We start from the raw sequence: 18,644 nt of genomic DNA, 5'->3' as shown, positions 1-18,644 counted from the left end.
TTTGTTTCTGAATTTGTGTTCCACCATTCTCTTATGCAGGTTACAAGGCTTACGTGGAGATACACGACTTGGACTCGTTCATTGACTGCGAAGAGATTGCAGAAAAACTCGGCTCGGATGTGATTAAAGTGGAGGGCAGGGAAGTGAAAAAGGGTCGTTCTGCAAAAAAGGGGTCGAGCTTTCAGCAGCAGCGTTCCAACTAACACAATTTTCATACTTTGATGTGTATTTCTTCCTCACAAATTTCAGGAGCATTTTTCCTGTAATTTAGCACATTTACTTTTAATTGCTTCTTCAATATAACATAATTTTTTTTTTTTTTTGTCTGCTCAACAAATTGTCCTTTTGTAATATTATGCCTTGATTTGTGTAAATGGTTTGGTAGTTTTGGAGGAAGTTAAAGTTAAGGGAAGCAATTGACAGTTTGAGTGAGTCGGCTTGTTTTGCTGAACTTGTACTTGTGCTGAATCGCAATTTCTTTTTTGGAAACTTTGCTTTGGTGCATGCGTGTTGAGCATTGGCCGTTGACCAACTATGAAGAAGTCAAAATTTAGTGGCGTGGACTTTGTACGCAAGCTTGACCATTTGAAGCTGCATAGTTTGTAATTGTGGATACTTGATACTGATTTGAGTATGGTGGTTGTGTGGCCAATCTGTGTTATCCTTGCTATCATACATGCATGCATCCAAACATATACCACATACTCGAGTGCATGACTTGTACCACCAGAGACTATCATGGCAGACATGTAGCACTCCATTTATGGTGACGAACTAATACGAATGTATGGGTTTGCGCTTTTGGAGTGTCGTCGTAAATGTTTTGCCATTCAGCCGTTGAGACGTGGGCATTCTCAGCATGCTGTGATTTGCAATGATTCGATCATTTATTGCTTTGTGATTCGCCTTACTTTGAACAAGCTCTTAGACCGACTTCACTTTTTTGGCTGATTAATCTGTGGTTTGTTAACGGTAACCTTTGGATGATGAGCCTCATTTTGTGGATGAGGTTTTTGTAAGACCCATCCACCTTTGCATCGAGTTGGTTTGCTAAGTTTTTCAAACGGGAGGGTGAGCACCGTTTAATGGTGTCTTTCTTTTCATAATTAAACATTCCTTTCTTTACATTTCTACACATTAGCTTCCAAAAAAAAAAAAAATACCATTTTCAATGTTTTCCTTGGCAGCTGTCTGCTGCTTTGAATAATTTTAGATCTATGGGTCAGTCCTTAGTTGGGCAATGAGTAGATTTCCCATTCATCGAAATACGATCATGTTTAAAATAAATTGAGATCAGACTTCAAAAACAGACCAAACTGCTCTCTTGGGTTCCTTGTACCTTCCTTTGACGTTCTTGTGCATTTGTGATGGTTTGTCAAAGGGATTAACGTGATCACATCTGGTTCGACAAAGCAAGTGGTGCAAACAGTCAATTCACAATGGGGGTGTGTCAGGTGAAGCGAGGCCGTCCACTTTTCCATGTGGTGGACAGCCTCGGGCACCACACTCCTCACCCGCTATCTTGTAAGCATGTGTGAGAAATTCAGGTTCAAGTATGATTACATATTTTTGGGGCAGAATTCTAAAGCTGCTTAACTTGTCGATGTTGAATTATGGCTTTGCCCCACCCCCTCCCTCGTGTTTTGTTTATCCATTACTGTTCGAAAGGAATTAAATAAAAATGTGCTTTTTAAATGCTTTTAATTGTCTTCATCTGGTTGCTGTTGGAAAGGGGAGCAAAGAAAAGAAAGCAAATATTGGTGTTTCCAAGGGACATGGTCCCCAATTAATCCCACTTTGGGTTGCCTGCACACAGTTTCCTTTTCTATTCTCAGCATCATCATGTTTACATCTTTTCTCTGCAAATTTTTTTTGGTTGTTGCTTCTGCCAATTATCTCCCAAGGGTAAAGTATGTCCAGTGGTACTGTCTGCCGTAATTTTTTTTTTTTTTTGTGCTCGAGTTTATGATGGTTACCGAGAATCTACTTGTGATGTTTTAATTTGTTTTCATTGATACGATTTTTCTGGGAAATTCTCTGAATGGGGTTGTCATATGCATCTACTTTAAGCGTTCTACAACAAAAGTTGGTAAAATAGCTGTTCATGGTGTGATGTCAGACTTGAGTGTCTTGTTTAACAGCATCATTGGAAGAAACTGTTTAAGATGTTTGGGGGGAAGCCATGATGGAATGACAGGGAAACTGATCGATAGCAAACCATTACGTTTGTGTTCACAACATACCAACTGCCATCAGATCATGCCTGGACCTGCCATCACATATCCAATGCGTTTTACTTGGAACAACCAGAGGTAACCTGTGATTGAATGCAGGAATGGTCCTCTCTTCAAACGACCATGACAGCTAGTAGCGCAAATCTGCAGCGGCTAATCGGCTGCTCGACCACCTGTAAGTTGCACCCTCCTTTGTGGCTCAGAACAGGTACTCAGAGCGAACTTGACCGCTGTGACCTCCGAACACTTGTGCTCGGGTCTTGCGACTTGAAGCAGAAAGTCCCCAATGCTAGCATTGAGAACGATGTATTCAACACCACGGTCTTCAAATAAATTGTTTGGAAATATGTTAATTGCATTTTGATTTAAAAAGTACTGAATGAAGGTTTTAAAAAAAAATGGTTGGTTCGCACTGTTGGAAGCTGTTTGTTGTGTGTGTGTTGGTGAAGTGTTATGCTTGCTGTGAACCTTGGGTGCACGTAGGCCGTGACCATGGGTGAAACTCCTGTATTTTTGTCGGAAAATCTTGTTGCGATTTATAGGTAATTGAGTTGCTATTCTGATGTACTGATTTGTTTCTTAACCCATTTGGGTGCAATGCTAATGCATCATGACCACGATTGACTTGCTCTCATTTTTGTGCAGGTTATCTGGGTTAAAAAAAGAAAGAAAAAAAAACACCTTGCAAGGTATGTTCCTATGATTAGGTGTCTTATCTAAATACAGAAATGGCATCCATTAAAGCTACCAAACCCGATGGTCTAATGCTCATGATGTTTGTGACTATATTGATGAGACCGATAAATCTTCAGGACCTTTAACACAGAAGGCCATTTGGCCCATGATGCATGTGCTTCATCACCACATCAAGTAAATGTCAGGCTTTCAATTTGGCTTCACTGGGGGAGGATTGGAGGCAAATAGACAAGTGTTGTAAATGCAAATGAAATCAATATTTTGAGACTTGTTTTTTACGACTTGCAACTTTCCTTCGTACATGTGGCCAAGCTTGTTGACTGACCTCCGCTGTAGGGTCTGGTTCAAATTAATTCTGCTGGTCTCTTTTTGGAGAACCTGAGCAGCAATTTCAACCTCTGCTGGAGATTTTTCGATTAAAGCTGTACCAAAATGGTTTCTCGTGTGCTTAATCTGCAATGGCCAGTCACCACACCAATAAGAAGGCAGAGGATGATGAACTGAAAATCCCTGGACAAAAGGTAGACATGAAAATGTGCAGATAAATGTAATTCGCACTTATTCAGGAAATGTAATTTAATCAAATGGTGACGAGCGGACAACGGAGGGTGCCAGAAGTCTTTTGGTCAGACACTATGACGTCGAGTCCAGTACCTGTTAAGTGAAGAAATGCGCAGAACACATAAGGGTATCGTGAATGCTCGTTTACTTTCATTAGAGAGAGCGTGGTTCAAGGAAACGCCTTCATTACATGATGGTGAGTTTTTTAAAGGGGTCGTGAATCTTATGGTTTTGTACCATGAGCGAGGGTTTCAGATGAACTGTTCGAAAGGATGATGTGTGACCACCACTACTACCACGAGCCTGGTGATGGCTTAGCGATTAAGATGGTGGCTTGGGATCCTGGTGGCTGAGTTCGAGCTCCGTTGGCCACCGAATTAACACCAGGGAGGTTGACTCAGCCCATCATCCTTCCGAGGTCAGTGAAATGAGTACCAGTATACTGGTAATAGGGCCACCCCACCCATCAGGTCTTGCTTCTTTAATAAAACTTGTATTAATAGTCGTGTTATATTCACTTTTTTTATTGCACCAAAATTGTGCCAACTCACTGAAGATAATCTTCCCGGGAATGGATCCGATCAGGTGAAATAAAAAAAAAAAATTCTTCCCCAAATATCACTTTCGTTTGTTGCATTGTTTGTTACTTACGAAATCTAAAGAATAAGTATATTGATGACTTGCGTCCTCTGTGTGTTTGTTTGTAGGCACGATAACTTGAACGGAAGAAGCTATCAATGTCAAATTACACCACGTGATTCAGGAGGGTGATGGCGAGCGCTGATTAGAAGGTTTTGGTCAAAATCGGTCAAAGTTCAAGGTCACAGTGAGGTCAAACATTCGATTTTTGATGGTTTGGAGCAGAATCATCGTAGAAACTTCTGGTTTGCGTCGCTATCTTCTCTAGCGACAGCTTTTATTAGACAAGGTCAGAGGTCAAGTTGACGATTTTCGTAAGTACCAGTCTATGACTGCTTGTTTTTTTTGTTTCTTTGTTACAATTTGGATGGAATGCCCCCAAAATGCATATTTTGAGATCAATTTTCCAAAATTCCCTTGTCCGGAGTGATTTTGCTCATTACTTTCCTTTAAAAAAAAAAAAATAATAAAATATTCTGCAGTTTCACATATACATATGTTGTATGAAAGTAGTGTACACTGTAAGATATAGTGAATGAAAATGTTTAGTCTTGCAGGGAAACCTGACAAAGTGTGCAAGACTCGTTTTCCCCGGATAGCACCACCGATCCGGCTCTGTAAGATAGCCTTCATTCCTCATGCTCATCAGTTAAACAATTTCCTTATTTTATCCTTGCAAAAGCATCAGTTTAGGAATACCAAATTGTCCATTTTGTAAGGATAGCAAGCATAGTTTGTTTTGTTGCTAAGTTTAAAGTAATGAGATGATGTACTGCATCTTTGTGAATGTTAACCAAATTGTTAATTGCAGACTTGTTTAAAAGTTGTGCTGGGGAACATTTTGTGGTTATTCCTCACTTGGAATGTACTTCTGGGTTCCTTATGGGATGGTGCATTGTCCATCCACAAATACTTGCAACTTGTCTGGAAAAAAAAAAAAAATTGGGGTCTTACTGGGTTGATGGGGTGGGGGAGAGGGGGTTGCTCTCTACAATAGATGTTTGCTTAAACATTCGTTCATTGGTACATTTTGCTGATTCTGTCTCATGTTAACTTCCTCCTCAGTATCATTATTCTTCGAGAAGAGTGCTCAGGGGGTATTGCCCATATTTTTTGTGTATATCTGGAGCTCTGAGGATTTGTATGGGAAGGGGTAGTTGATAAGATTGAAGCTTTAAACATTTTTGTCTGATTCCAATTTTGGGTCCAACGGGTCAACTTTGACCAGGTGGTTATGCAGTTTCGCACTGCTGGAAGAAAAGGAGGTGCGTGATGTGTGTCCAAAGGATTAAGAGCCACTCGGTGATGTCTGCAGCAATGCCAACCCTCCCGATTTCATCGGGAGGCTTCCGAAAATTCACCCAAACTCCCGCCCTTACGATCACTATCCTTATCCTCCCGAAATTTTGATATTTTTGCACTGTTCACTAATCAGAATGTACTAGTATGAGAATTGAATGAAAAGCATCGTCTGCTACGTATAGCATGTGGTAACTCCATAACGTTCACTGCTACCAAATTGTACGTAAAAAATTGCAAATTCAAATGAGGAGCAGCGAAACATTGGGTCTGGATCTCGCTTATGCGATCATGCACTGAGATTTAGTGCATGCGGTTTGTGTGCAATACAGTGCATGCGGTATGTATGCACAGTGTATATGCATGCGATACGCTCACTGCATGCAGCTGGGCCCCGTACCAGCCCGGCGGTCGCGACCACCGTGCGGTGTTTAATTTAACAGCCGCTAGAGTTCTACGAGTCGCGCTGCAGCTGTGGAACATCGACTTCGAAGTTACCGATGCTTCAAGCCCTCGATGTTGATTACGAAATGGCAGAAAAGAAGCTTACGAAGACCAAGAAATGGTCTCAGAAGTACAAGACCGAATACAGTCTCCAATACCCGTGTATTCGAAAGTCTGAAAGAGGAATTCATCATGCGTATTGTACAGTATGCAGCGTTGATATTTCAGTTGAGCACGGAGGTCGCGATGATATTCGGAAGCACGTTGGAAGCAAACGGCACACAGACATTGCAAAGGAGAGATCTTCGAGCACGAGTACCGGTACACTTCTGAATTATTTCACCAAACAAGGGACAAGCGAGGAAGAGGATGTTACTCGAGCGGAACTTCTCTTTAGTGGATTTATTGTGGAACATAACTTGCCCATATCAGTCTCAGATCATGCTGGACCTCAATTTCAAAAGATGTTTCCAGATTCAAAAGTTGCTTCAAAGTATGGATGTGCAAGAACAAAAACTTGCAAGATGTGCAAGATGTGCAAGAACAAAAATAAAATAAAAAAAAAAAAAATAAAAAAAAAAACAAGAACAAAAAGCAAGAAAAAAAAAAGAAAAAAAAAAAGAAAAAAAAGAACAAGAACAAAGAAGAAAAAAAGAACACTGGTCAACAATTTTTTACTTTCTGAATGTTGTCTATATTTCTACAAGTGAATTAGGGTATTCTGGCACTGCTGAATCAGGAAATGGCATCCGTTTCTCTCCATCAGGTCAGGTTTTTGTGCTAAGTTGATTTGAAAAAATCAGATCTTGTGACAAAATCAATTACATTTTTGTGGCATTATCAGCTGATTTTTGTCAACACATATCATCCTAAACATGTTTTTAAGAAAAAAAATGTTTTGCCAACAACATTTATTGATTACATGATAGAAACATCGATTACTGTCATCTGAATGGTGGGCATTGATAAAGGTAAGTACAAGTAAATTGCATGTTGCGTCACCACTGTTCAAACTTCAGGGCTTGAACTTCCGTTTCTTCGAACTCCTGGAATGTTCAGCGGCAGGGAGGTCTCTCTTCAGATTCCAACAGTAGTCAGCCATCATGACTGCGTCCCAGCGACCCTGATACCTGGTCTCCATCTCCTTCATGTCCTGATGGAATCTCTCCCCCTGCTCGTCACTCATTGAACCCAGGTTCTCAGGAAACCGGTTCATATGTGAAAATAGGTAGTGCATCTTGATGCTCATGTTGCAGCCCAGGTTTCTGAAAGCAGTCAGCATGTTGTTGACAAGTTCTGCGTAGTTTCTGGCCTTATTGTTGCCAAGAAAGTTCTTCACTACCAAAACAAATGTCTTCCACGCTTCCAGTTCCACTTCATTCATTGAGTTTTTGAACTCTGGATCTCTGATGAGCTGACGGATCTGAGAACCATCAAAGATGCCAACTTTCAACTTCTCCATGGTCAATCCTGGAAAAGCCTGGCACAAGTAAGTGAAGCAGTCACCATCTTTGTCCAGAGCCTTGGTGAACTGCTTGATTAAGCCGAGCTTGATGTGCAGCGGTGGGAAGAGTATTCTGTCTCTGTCCACCAGAGGGTCGTTGATGACGTTCCTTTCTTTGCATGGCACCAATTCCTCCCGCACAGGCCAGTCCTTCTTCGTGTAATGCTGAGCACGGTCCCTACTATCCCACATGCACAGAAAACATGGGTACTTGGTGAAGCCAGACTGTTGTCCCAACAAAAAGTTCACCATCTTCAGGTCAACACAAATAAACCACTTATGCTGATCATAACCAATTTTCTCCAGAACGTACTTCACCGCTTCATACTTCTCCTTCAGTGTAGTCGAGTGAGCGATGGGTACAGAGGCAAACTGGTTGCCGTTGTGTAGCAGAACACATTTCAGTGATCGCTTGCTGCTGTCAATGAACAGTCTCCAATCTTTGGGTTCGTACTGTGGCACTCCAAGCTTGAGCAGAAGCGCATGTCATAAATTGGCGCATGTAGGTATTGTACATTCTTCAGAGTTCGTTATTTCAAGAAATACAACTTTTTTGTATCACATTATTACAAAATCTGCCCCATTAACTTTAGTTTTGATCCACGAACTTTATGCTTTGCCTCACCAATTTTTGGAAGATTTTGAGGTTTTATGACTTCAAACTGATCCCTTTTCGACATAATCACCTAGAACTATCGTACCTGAATACTTCTTGTCATTAAAATAATTATTTCCAATTAAAACAATTATTTGACATGACATTTTACCCCCACCAACTTCTTCTAAAATGCTCCACACATGCGTACATGTGAACAAAAATGTAAAAAACGACATGTGGCCATATCTCAAAAACTTGACCTGATTGAACAAAACTAATGTGAGTTTTGGATTCAGCGCATCAGATTCGTCCTAAATCAGCTTAAAAATGCAGACAACAAATTTGTTGTTGACCAGTGTAATTGGTGAGTTGTCAAATGTTACTGCTTCATCTATTGCCGATATTGCTAGACTAGCTCCATTTAGCCTAGCTACAGACGGTAGCAATGACAGTGGTGAGGCCCAGCTATATCCTGTCCTGATTTCGTACTATGACAACAGTGCTGGGATTGTGAAGCAAGGTTTGCTAAGTTTGCCTGCGTGCAAACAAGATTCCACTGGAGAAAACATTTTCAAACTGCTTGATCATGAGTTCAGTGACAGGAAAATTCCGTGGGGAAATTGTGTTTCCTTTTGTGCTGATAATGCCTCTGTCATGGTGGGCAAGCACAAAGGAGTCGCTGCTTATATCCACAAACAAAATCCAGAGTGCTACATCATGGGATGCCCTTGCCATATGATGCACAATACGGCCAAGAAGGCGGCTCAGGCCTTACCCATTGAATTAGATGACTTTCTCATCGATATTTACTACTACTTGGACAAAAGTAGTAAACGCGTCAAAGGAGTGAAAGCACTGCAAGAACTCTGTGATGCCCCGACACACAAGATTCTGAAGCATGTCGCAACAAGGTGGCTGTCCCTTGGTCAGTGCCTAGACAGGCTGATTGAACAGTGGGAGCCACTTCGCCTCTTCTTCAAAGAAGAAGTACGAAGAAAAATGCAACCAACTGTAGCCAAGACTCTAACAACGAGCAAGAAGGACGGCACTGTATCTACTGCCAGTACTGGCACTGCAGGATCAAGCACTAGTGGAGCAGCATTCACCACTACCACTGCAGTATCTGCTGCGAAGAAGACAGCAGGGACAGCACCAAAACCAATGCTGAGAGCAGGTAGCATCACCGGCCCTTCATCACGTTCATCTACAAAGCAGATTCCTTCAGAGTCGAGAAAGACTGTGATAGTCCCATCTACAGGCAAAGAAGGACCCAAGTTAAGTTCTGCTTTTGCCAAATCACTTGATAGAAGCTCAGCAAAACCTTCGAATCAGAGGTCTTCTTCCTTGGCTGCACCTACCTCAAGCTCTCTCCTCAAACGTAAAATTGGATCTGGTACTACGAGTCTGACCTCTTCTGCTGGCAGTAAACGCAAGTGTGATCGCCCTGCGGCTAAGTGTACTACGAGTTCTACAACTAAAAGCGCATCTTCCTCAAACACTGTGCAGGAATCTAGAGAAAAACGTGTCAACAGGATGTTCTTGTCTCCACAAACAAAACTCTATTGTTTCTTCCTTCGATATGCTAACAAGCTTTTTGAGAAGGGGAATCTTCTGCTCCAAAGAGACGAACCCTGTATTCATCTCCTGCACGGAGAATTGAATGGTCTTCTGAAAGATATCTTCGTATGGTTTTTGAAACCATCGGTGTCATCGGTTGCTCTGGTAAATGTACCCTTCTCTGACAGAAATCATCAGAAGAATGATGAGGACCTCATGATTGGGAACGATGCCAAACTGTATATAAGGGAACAAAGGAGTCTCAAGAAATCCACCTTCACTCTGAGTGAGTCAGACATCCAAGGTTTCTTCAGTGCAGTTCGCTCATATTATGTGAAAGCCTGCAATTATATCTTCAAAACCTGGCCGCTAGATGATGAATTAGCCAAGCATGCTCAGGTGCTGGATGTTAAGCTACACCAAGAAGTGGGGTTTGACTGTGTGGAGTTTTTCATCAAGAAATTCCCCTGTCTGTTCAGTGGCGGTGATAGTGACATAGACAGTCTTGAGAGTGAATTCGCTCACTACCAGGCAGACGCCTCCATAGCTACAATTGCTACTGAGACAGTGAGAGTGGATGAGCAGTGGCATCGGATTTCACAGCTCACAGATCCCTGCACTGGTGCCAAGAAGTATCCTAATTTGAGCAAAGTGATGAAGGGAATCTTGGTCATTCCTCATTCGAACGCATCATGTGAGCGGGCACTCAGTCTTGTACGGAAGAATCATACTGAATTTCGTCCCAATTTGAGTGTCAAAACCCTGGAAGCTCTCTTAATTGAAAAACTAGCTCATAACACCCCTTGCTACCAGAGAGAATACAGCAAAGACATAATCAGAAGGGCTAAAAGAGCCACACAGCTGTCACTCAGCAAAGCTGCCATGGAAAAAGCAAGCAGCAGTAGTACCAGCCAGTAAGGTAAGAAAAATATTGCTTCTTTTGTGCTTTTTGTTAATCTTTGATTGTCCCCTAACTTACTAATATTAACATACATGTAACATTAAAAAGTGCACAATTTTCCCCTTTTTTTGTTCAAAAAATGGGAATTCTTAACATGTTAAATGCTCCAAAATAGGGCTCAGAGGGCACTAGAGAGCATCTAGAACCCCAGAGCTTCCAGGGCCCTAAGGCGGGCCCTGGACCCCGCCGCAAGGGTCGAGCGCTCCGCGCTCGAGATGTGCGCTTCGCGCACATTATTTGGTGTCGGTTGAAAATCCTCCCTAATTCTGATTTCCAAAAGTTGGCATCTCTGGATGTCTGTTCAAGTCAAGGCTTTGAGTTGGTGAGTAGTCGTTGGGAGTGGTAGATTAATTGTTTGACAGTGTCTCCATTGCCTGGACCCTCGCTCCATTGCAAGCTACGTTTTAAAACGTTCAGTTTGCTGGTGCTTCCTTATACTTACCTGTACTTCTTCGTTCCACCACCAAGTCTCCTTATCTTCCTTCCTCTGTCCAGATGTCACACCAAGTACCTTCCCAGCTATCTCCCTCACAACTTCTGCTGTTGTTGCCCAATCATCCCACCCATCTTTACCACCATCCAACACCTGTCTCGCCTCCTCCCTAAATTCCATGCAACTGTCTTCCTCCACCTCACCTCCAAAATCATCCTGCAGACCACCAATCAATGCTGTCGAGCTACACTCTCCCCTGCCACCACCTTACAGTCACTAATCTCTTTCAGGTTGCATCTCCTGCTTAAGATGTAATCCACCTGTGTGCACTTTCCTCCACTCTTGTACGTCACCCTGTGTTCCTCCTTCTTGAAATACGTATTTACCACTGCCATTTCCATTCTTTTTGCAAACTCTACCACCATTTGCCCTTCCACATTTCTCTTGTTGAGACCATACCTACCCATCACCTCCTCATCCTCTTTATTCCCTTCCCCAACATGCCCATTGAAATCTGCTCCAATCACCACTCTTTCATCCTTGGATACACTCTCCAACACTTCATCTAACTCACTCCAGAAATCTTTATATTCCATCTCACACCCCATATGTGGGGTATATGCACTGATGACATTCATCATCACCCCTTCAATTTCCAACTTCACACTCATCACTCGGTCAGACACCCTCCTCACCTCCAATACACTCTGACATAATCTTCCTTCAGGATTACCCTGACACCATTTCTCCTCCCATCCACACCATGGTAGAACAGTTTGAAACCACCTCTAATGCTCCTAGCCTTACTCCCCATCCACTTGGTCTCTTGTACACACAGTATGTCCACCTTTCTTCTCTCCATCATATCAGCCGACTCTCGCCCTTTGCCAGTCATCGTCCCAACATTCCGAGTTCCAACTCTCACCTCCACACTTCTACCCTTCCTCCTCTCCCACTGCCTCTGGACTCGCCTTCCCCGTCTCCTTCTCCTCCTTCACCCAGCAGTAGCCCAATTTCCACTTGTACAGCTGACCACCGGTACCGGTCGTTGGTAACCCGGGCCTCGACCAATCCGGTATTGAAATTCGTTTTGTTGTTCGCATAATGATTTGGCAAAGGTTTTTATGCCGGATGCCCTTCCTGACGCAACCTTGGTCGCCTCTTACGACACACAGGGATATGGTACACCTATTCTAACGGGCACACAACGGGCCCAGTACAGCTGGTACTCATTTTGCTGACCTCAAAGATGACAGGCTGAGTCAACCCCCTGGTGTTATACGACTTTGGTATACTTGTACATGCCTGTAACAACAACTAAAAAAAAAAAATTCCAACCGTGAGCAAGAAACAACAACCACACAGGCTCTTTCTTCGCTCTCACGTGCCCGTACGTGTGTGGCCTAGAAGTTCGCATATCACAGTTACGATATTTGCAATTTCGGTTTTAATAGCCAATTATTCAATTAGCGCCAACGTATTTTACCTTTTTGCAATGTTGTCGCAAGGACATTGCACGAGGAAAAAAAGGACATTACAAGGAAAAACAAAAAGAGAAGAGAGAAAAAAAATTACTTCCTGGTTTGGAGCACACCAGCACTCTGTTACCGAAATTTATGCACCGTCTAATGAAAACGATCGTAACTTGGGGCATTGTGTTTATCTATAAATGCGCATAAGAAATCGAGAAATTATTGGAATACACGAATTCATCACTCTTCGGAAGTCCGTACGTTGTAACACGTAATGGGGAACGTGACTGAGGTTTCCTTCCCCCATCGGCCATGCCCACGCAATAACGTGTCTTGTCATTGGTTTGGTAAATAAATGGCCATAACTTGGGAACCACTTGTCCGATTAATATCAAACCTTGAAAAGGCACATCCTCAGGTCCCCAGCAATATATCTGGCAAGTTTCAATTAGATCGGACCAGTGGTTGTCAAAACAGCAGACACACACACACACACACACACACACACACACACACACACACACACACACACACACACACACACACACACACACACACACACACACACACACACACACACACACACACACCTGGAATTTTATATATATATATATATATATATATATATATATAAATTCAGTGGCCCAATGGGGCTTGAACTCAGGACCTTTTGGGTCCCAAGCCGCTGGCCTAACCACTGCGCCAACACCAGGCTTAAAGTTTAAAGAACCTTGAATTATATAACTCGTAAAGATTATTCAACTATAGTGTGGTGTTTAATGAAGTCCAAACTTTTATATTGTCCACTAACATGGAAGTCTCTCATGGAATGACAGGAATGGGAGAACCTATCAGCTTTCCTTTTTTTATTACTTGCAAAATTGAAGATTTTTCAAGTATATTGGTCACAGTCGATTTTGTCTGTCTGTTTTAAGTTGCAATTTTTAAACCAATCTTCACGAAACTTCACATGATAATTTGTCCATAAGCAAGAAGACTATTGTTTTTGAAGACAAAAAGGTCAACAACTTCGGTTTTATTTCTGAAATCCTCAATTTTCATCAAATTAAATTGTCATTTGGAGAGAATTTATATTTCAGGTCACTGAATTCAACCGCCAATTATTTTTGAGATCAATATGGACCAAAAGGTCAACAACTAAGGTCCATCCATTGGAACCATACACTGTACAGAGCATCGGTGCTGCTGAAGCAGTTTCCTTGGCTATTGGGCACAATCCTGGACGGGTCGCCACTCCGACGCAGGATACTCGAATGACTCAATCATCCCCAGCAAGCTGGTACTCATTTTGCCAACCTCAGAAGGATAGACAGGCTGAGTCAACCCCCTGGTGAAATAATTCAGCAGGCAACGAGGATTGAACTCAGGACCCTTGGATTCTAAGCCACCACCCTCACCACTGAGCCAACACCAGGTTTAACAACTAAGGTGGTATTTATAAAATCCTCAATTTTCATCCGATTCATTTCATTTCGAGTCTTTGAATAAATGGTCATTGAATCCAACCAATTATTTTTAAGGTCAAATATGTTTCATGGTTGTTTTTATCTTGCAGGGACGCAAATTCTCTGCGTTGTCTTGCCATGTCCAGGTGAGAGTGAGGGTAAGTCTCCACCATTTACAGTAAAGTACAGTATTCCTGTCCTCACATTTTCTTGTGCAGTGATGTGATTTAAACAAGCAGTAGGTATGTTTTTACTTCAAGCACAGAAGCTGGTTTTTTTTTCTTTTTTTAAATTAACTTGTACAGAGCTGTCAGTTACCTATACACCACCCAAATAAAAATATGCATCAGAAGAATGTGTTGCATGCTTGGAACAAGATCAACCTTTGGGAGGGTACTTTGCGTGTGTGTTTGTGTTTGATCCTTCGGATTTAAAGCAATCAAAAACTGATAGAGAATTCAAAGACTGTTCTCTCCTTGAAACAAGCTTTAGAATTGCTCGATAAGCCATCACACATTTATTTATCAAAGGAGCTCCAAAAGCCACTTCTGCGTGGGATTATTCCCCCAAAGCGAAAAGTAGGGTTTAGCATTCGCTTGCGGACGTTCATGTCTGCATTTTTAACCGTTGGTCTGATGACACAAAATTTTACCATGAGTGCCTCTGCCTGCACAATTTTTTATTCATAATTATGACATCATAGGTCATGTGGTACAGACACCATGTTGGAAAAACGTTACACCTCAATCTCCCAAACCGCTCAATGGAAAAAAATTGAAACATTGCTCATTGTCAAGTATTCCCAATGGGGAATAAGATATATTGATGATGTCATCATCAGTGCCTTCATTATGATGTAGTTCAACAAATACAACACTTGATCTGATCGGTATGAAAAAACAAAAATTCCTCTGCAACTGTTACTTCGATGGATGAAATTTTCAGAATATGAGCGGTTCCCCTTGTAGAATTTTTAAAATGACAATTATGACATCACATGGTACAGGCATCATCTTGGAAAAAAAAATCAAAAAAAATTTGCACCTCCATATCCCCAAAACTGCTCCATGGAAAATATTGAAACATGGCTTATGGTCAAGTACTCCCTGTGGGGAATAAGATATTTTGATATCAGCACCTTAATTATGATGTCATCATTCAACAAGTACAATGCTCAATTTGATCAGTATGAATTTCATTTTTCTGCAATTCTTGGTCCGATTGACAATTTTCACCATAGAAGCGCCTCCTGCAGAATGTTAATTATGATGTCATAGGTCACGTGGTACAGGCACAATCTTGGAAAAACAAAAACATTGCACCTCTATATCTCCAAAACCGTTGAGTGCCCCAGGTAAGTATTCTATGAATACCATGTAGTTTGGGCAGGTAGCTCGCCAAATTTTGTGTGGAAGTATTGAATCACATTCCAGGTGTTTGACCAACATGTTTCTCCATTGAGCTGGATAAGAATATGCATGGAGCCGTTGGCATTGTTGTGAGGGACTGACAGTTATCTACAATCGTAGATTCTCCAAAGAGCTAAGAGATCATTACGAAGCAGGAAGAGAAGTTCCAAAATTACCCCGAGATACTAATCTTCATCTGGCCAAAAGAAGAAGATATGATCGAGTGGTTATAATTATTGCTGAAAACATGAAGTACCATATTAGGTAAAGCAGCCATTTTCACCTCATTTGATGTACCATTCCAAATGTTTGGATTTCATGATTTGTAAACATTTTATTGGCCCCTCGTGATTACGTTACCACAACTCAAACATTATTATTTTAAGATCGGGCAGCTCGATGCAAGGATTATTTGCTTTAAAGTAAGTACCTCAAGCACATGAAACATCTGGAGAAAAAAATATTGGAAAATTTTAACCATAATCACATTTTCTAGAATTAAGTGCAACAGAATTTATTTTCTTTCAATATAGTACATTGGTCCTCATCGTGGTACATATTTCAACCATTAATCAGCCGCTTGAAAATTCCCAGTCATAGTTGGAAGATTCATACAAATCTCCAAATGACAGTAGAAAGATTTCCAGCAAGATATAATTTGTTCATCTTTTACAATTGGGGCTCAGACAAGGATTGATGGAATTTATTTCATTTGCCAATTGGAATTGAATAGTTATGAAAACAAACAAACAAAAAAATTCACATGAGCTGCTCAAAGCAGAATCCTTAGAACAGAAAGGGGCAAGGAGGAAGAAATTGTTCAATGGTACAAAAGCTTCCCCACAAATCGTGCAAGTCAACATCGATGTGAAGAAATCTGCATGGACACCATTTTCATGGCTGCTGCGCACCGCCGTCAATGATCCCCCTTCAAGATGCCGAGACCACTCCGCAAGAGCTGCAGCAGCGCCTGCAAATCAAAAGCGGTGGTTACACGCAAAGCCGACAGTTGCTGTTAATGCATCTCTCCTTCTTTCTGCTGCTCCCGTTAGGGGTCGCCACAGCGGATCATCCGTTATGATCCGCATAATGATTTGGCATAGGTTTTACGCCGGATGCCCTTCCTGACGCAACCCTGGTTGCCTCTTACGACACAGGGATATGGTACACCTATTCTAACCGAGGCATACACCGTGCCCAGTACAATGGTACTCTCTTCGCCAACCTCGGAAGGATGACAGGCTGAGTCAATTCAAGCGGCCAATGGGGCTTGAACTCAGGACCTTTTGGATCCCAAGCCGCTACTCTAACCACTACGCCAACACCAGGATTAATGCATCTCTCCATAACCTCAACAAAAAGATCAGGCAAAAAAATATTCCTCGATAATCAAAAGCAACACACCTTGGAATGCTTGATCTCCAACTCGGCCATCTCAACGAGGTTCTTGCGGAAAGCAGCCACTCTCCTTGCCTTGAAATCGATCAGTTCTGGAATAGGCAGTTGGTTTGGGGTAAAATTAGCTTTTGTTGTCATGTCGAGAAACCAACATACATCAATAACAATTCACGTCTACTTGTACGAAAGCATCCCGAGCGAGGCTCTCTGCGGATGGTGGAATGTTGCTTATGTTAGCCATGCTTGCTCATCCCAGCAGATGGGTGGGAGAGGAACTATCAGCAGAAGAAGCTGAACCTTTCGGAGAAGGAGGCGAGGAAATTGAGGGGGTGGTGGGGGGGGGACGAATCAACCAGGGACACTGGATCATTTTGCTGATGTTCTGCCATACCAGGTCCAGATTGCACAGACATGTGATGGAGGGAAGACATGCCAATCAGCATGCTTAAAAGCTACAGCCGGGTGTTGTGCTTCCTGGCAAATGGGCGATTCATAAATCAACCAACACACATTTAATAATCGTAAATTTCACACATTTTAAATTTGTGTTTTAATTGATCCAAATGTCAGCAGGGCAGAAGTTGATGAGATGTGAAGGCATACGTACGGAAAAGTAAATACGATCAAATAACGAAACGCATTGCTTAGCAAATATTCGCTAGCTTTGGGATAGGGCTTGCTACGAGTAGAACTCTTACACTCCAGCACATCCTGAGCAGGAAGGCTGGGTTGTGGGGTGAGGAGATGCAGGTTTCAACAGTTTTCGCCTCGCACCTCATTTTAATAAAGGCTCTTCTGATTGGATGAAATGGGTTGAGGGCTGTCCTGTTCGCACAGCCTTCTGAACCAATGCCTCAAGATGCAAGAAACACAGGTTCAAATCTATGTATTACAAGGACATTAGTTCATCATCTACCAATGTCCTTTTGTAATACATCTAAAGAAGCACGTTTGTCCAGTGTGTGACGTGTACAAGTTCCTCCAAGAGACTTTTGTACAATTTGCACCGCTGCCTTTTCCAATATATTTATATGAAAATTCAATTTGCACTTGCCCCCCCCCCAAAAAAAAATCCTGTCCTCGGGCGATCGTGATTGCAATTTGGAAAAATTGCCAATTTCTGGAAGATGATGCAACATGTTGAAAGTTGTTTTTTGGCTGCAGATTATTTATCGTGCTGGCCATTTTTATTTCCTAATGGACAAGAGGAAGTTTTGTTTTTGCCTGCATTCTGGTTTCCTGATGAACAAGCTCACTCAGTGTACCGAGTTCAGGAGCAAGGGCGAAGCCCGAGCTGCCACGTCGTCATAACCGGCTCCCACCTGAATGCGGTCCATGGGGAAGAAATATCCTCGAGAGACGAGGTCGATCACCAATGAGATGAAGCTGAAGTTCCTGCATGCCTATAAAAGAAGTTCACTTTTTTGTAGGCTGGTGAAGGGAAATTTTGGCCTGATGCAAGCAAGCTCCTTGTTGAAAGGCTAACTATCGGCACACTGTGGCCTGCTCTAATGTGGCCTAAACTGTGGCCTGCACTAATGTACTCGAGCTGTTGACCTTGCTCACAGCAAAACTATTCAAGCACATGTGGGGGTTGGGGGGGGATTCCACTAAAGAAGAATTTGACCAATTTTCCTACGTTATGGCTTAAGGCAACATGGTAAACAACTTCAGTTTAGGTTTTGAAGGTCACAACCCTTCAATGATTTCCCTCAGAAACAAAGCAAGAATCATTCTAAAATACACAATTTGGTATCTGTCCATCTCTGCAATTGCAATTCATTCAGTCGTTACTTGTCCAATCTCAACCAGACTTGGCAGGGGGGGCTAAGGGTCCGACGACAGTTTGCAAAGACTTCATTTGCCCCCCCTCCCCTCAGGGTTTTTCCGCCTTGGACAAATGCCATGTGAAGGTGTATGCAGTGCCTATAGAAAGTCTGCACGCCCTTTCAAAATTTTCACCTTTTGTTGCC

At 42.2% G+C, this 18,644-nt stretch overlaps 3 protein-coding genes across 5 annotated transcripts in view; 2 read left to right on the top strand and 1 right to left on the bottom strand.

Moving 5' to 3' along the window:
• The window catches only part of LOC147031427 (cofilin-2-like), a 56,424-nt gene extending 54,725 nt beyond the window's left edge, over positions 1–1,699 (top strand). The window contains exon 4 of the mRNA XM_085862946.1: positions 40–1,699. Coding sequence (XP_085719072.1) covers positions 40–203 — 164 coding nt within the window. The 3' untranslated portion in view covers positions 204–1,699. The remainder of the gene's footprint in view (positions 1–39) is intronic.
• A 6,526-nt stretch (positions 1,700–8,225) lies between these two features.
• LOC147031426 (uncharacterized) lies at positions 8,226–14,770 on the top strand. The gene is made up of 2 exons (XM_085862911.1): positions 8,226–10,815; positions 13,975–14,770. The coding sequence occupies exon 1, from the start codon at positions 8,303–8,305 to the stop codon at positions 10,448–10,450; it is 2,148 nt and encodes a 715-aa protein (XP_085719037.1). The 5' UTR covers positions 8,226–8,302; the 3' UTR covers positions 10,451–10,815; positions 13,975–14,770.
• Positions 14,771–15,771: 1,001 nt separating this feature from the next.
• Positions 15,772–18,644, bottom strand: part of LOC147031425 (sorting nexin-6-like) — a 48,431-nt gene continuing 45,558 nt past the window's right edge. For all 3 annotated transcript variants that reach the window (XM_085862928.1, XM_085862936.1, XM_085862923.1), the window contains exons 13-14: positions 16,678–16,763; positions 15,772–16,243 (exon numbers count right to left, since the gene is read on the bottom strand). In XM_085862928.1, coding sequence (XP_085719054.1) covers positions 16,190–16,243; positions 16,678–16,763 — 140 coding nt within the window. In that variant the 3' untranslated portion in view covers positions 15,772–16,189. The remainder of the gene's footprint in view (positions 16,244–16,677; positions 16,764–18,644) is intronic.

The sequence above is a fragment of the Eptatretus burgeri genome, chromosome 2 (genome assembly GCF_056783735.1).
Source record: "Eptatretus burgeri isolate ZD-2024b chromosome 2, Ebu_testis_v1, whole genome shotgun sequence".
Classification (NCBI taxonomy): domain Eukaryota; kingdom Metazoa; phylum Chordata; class Myxini; order Myxiniformes; family Myxinidae; genus Eptatretus; species Eptatretus burgeri.
The sequence above is the reverse complement of the archived record's forward strand: the minus strand, read 5'-3'. Positions and strand labels throughout refer to the sequence as shown.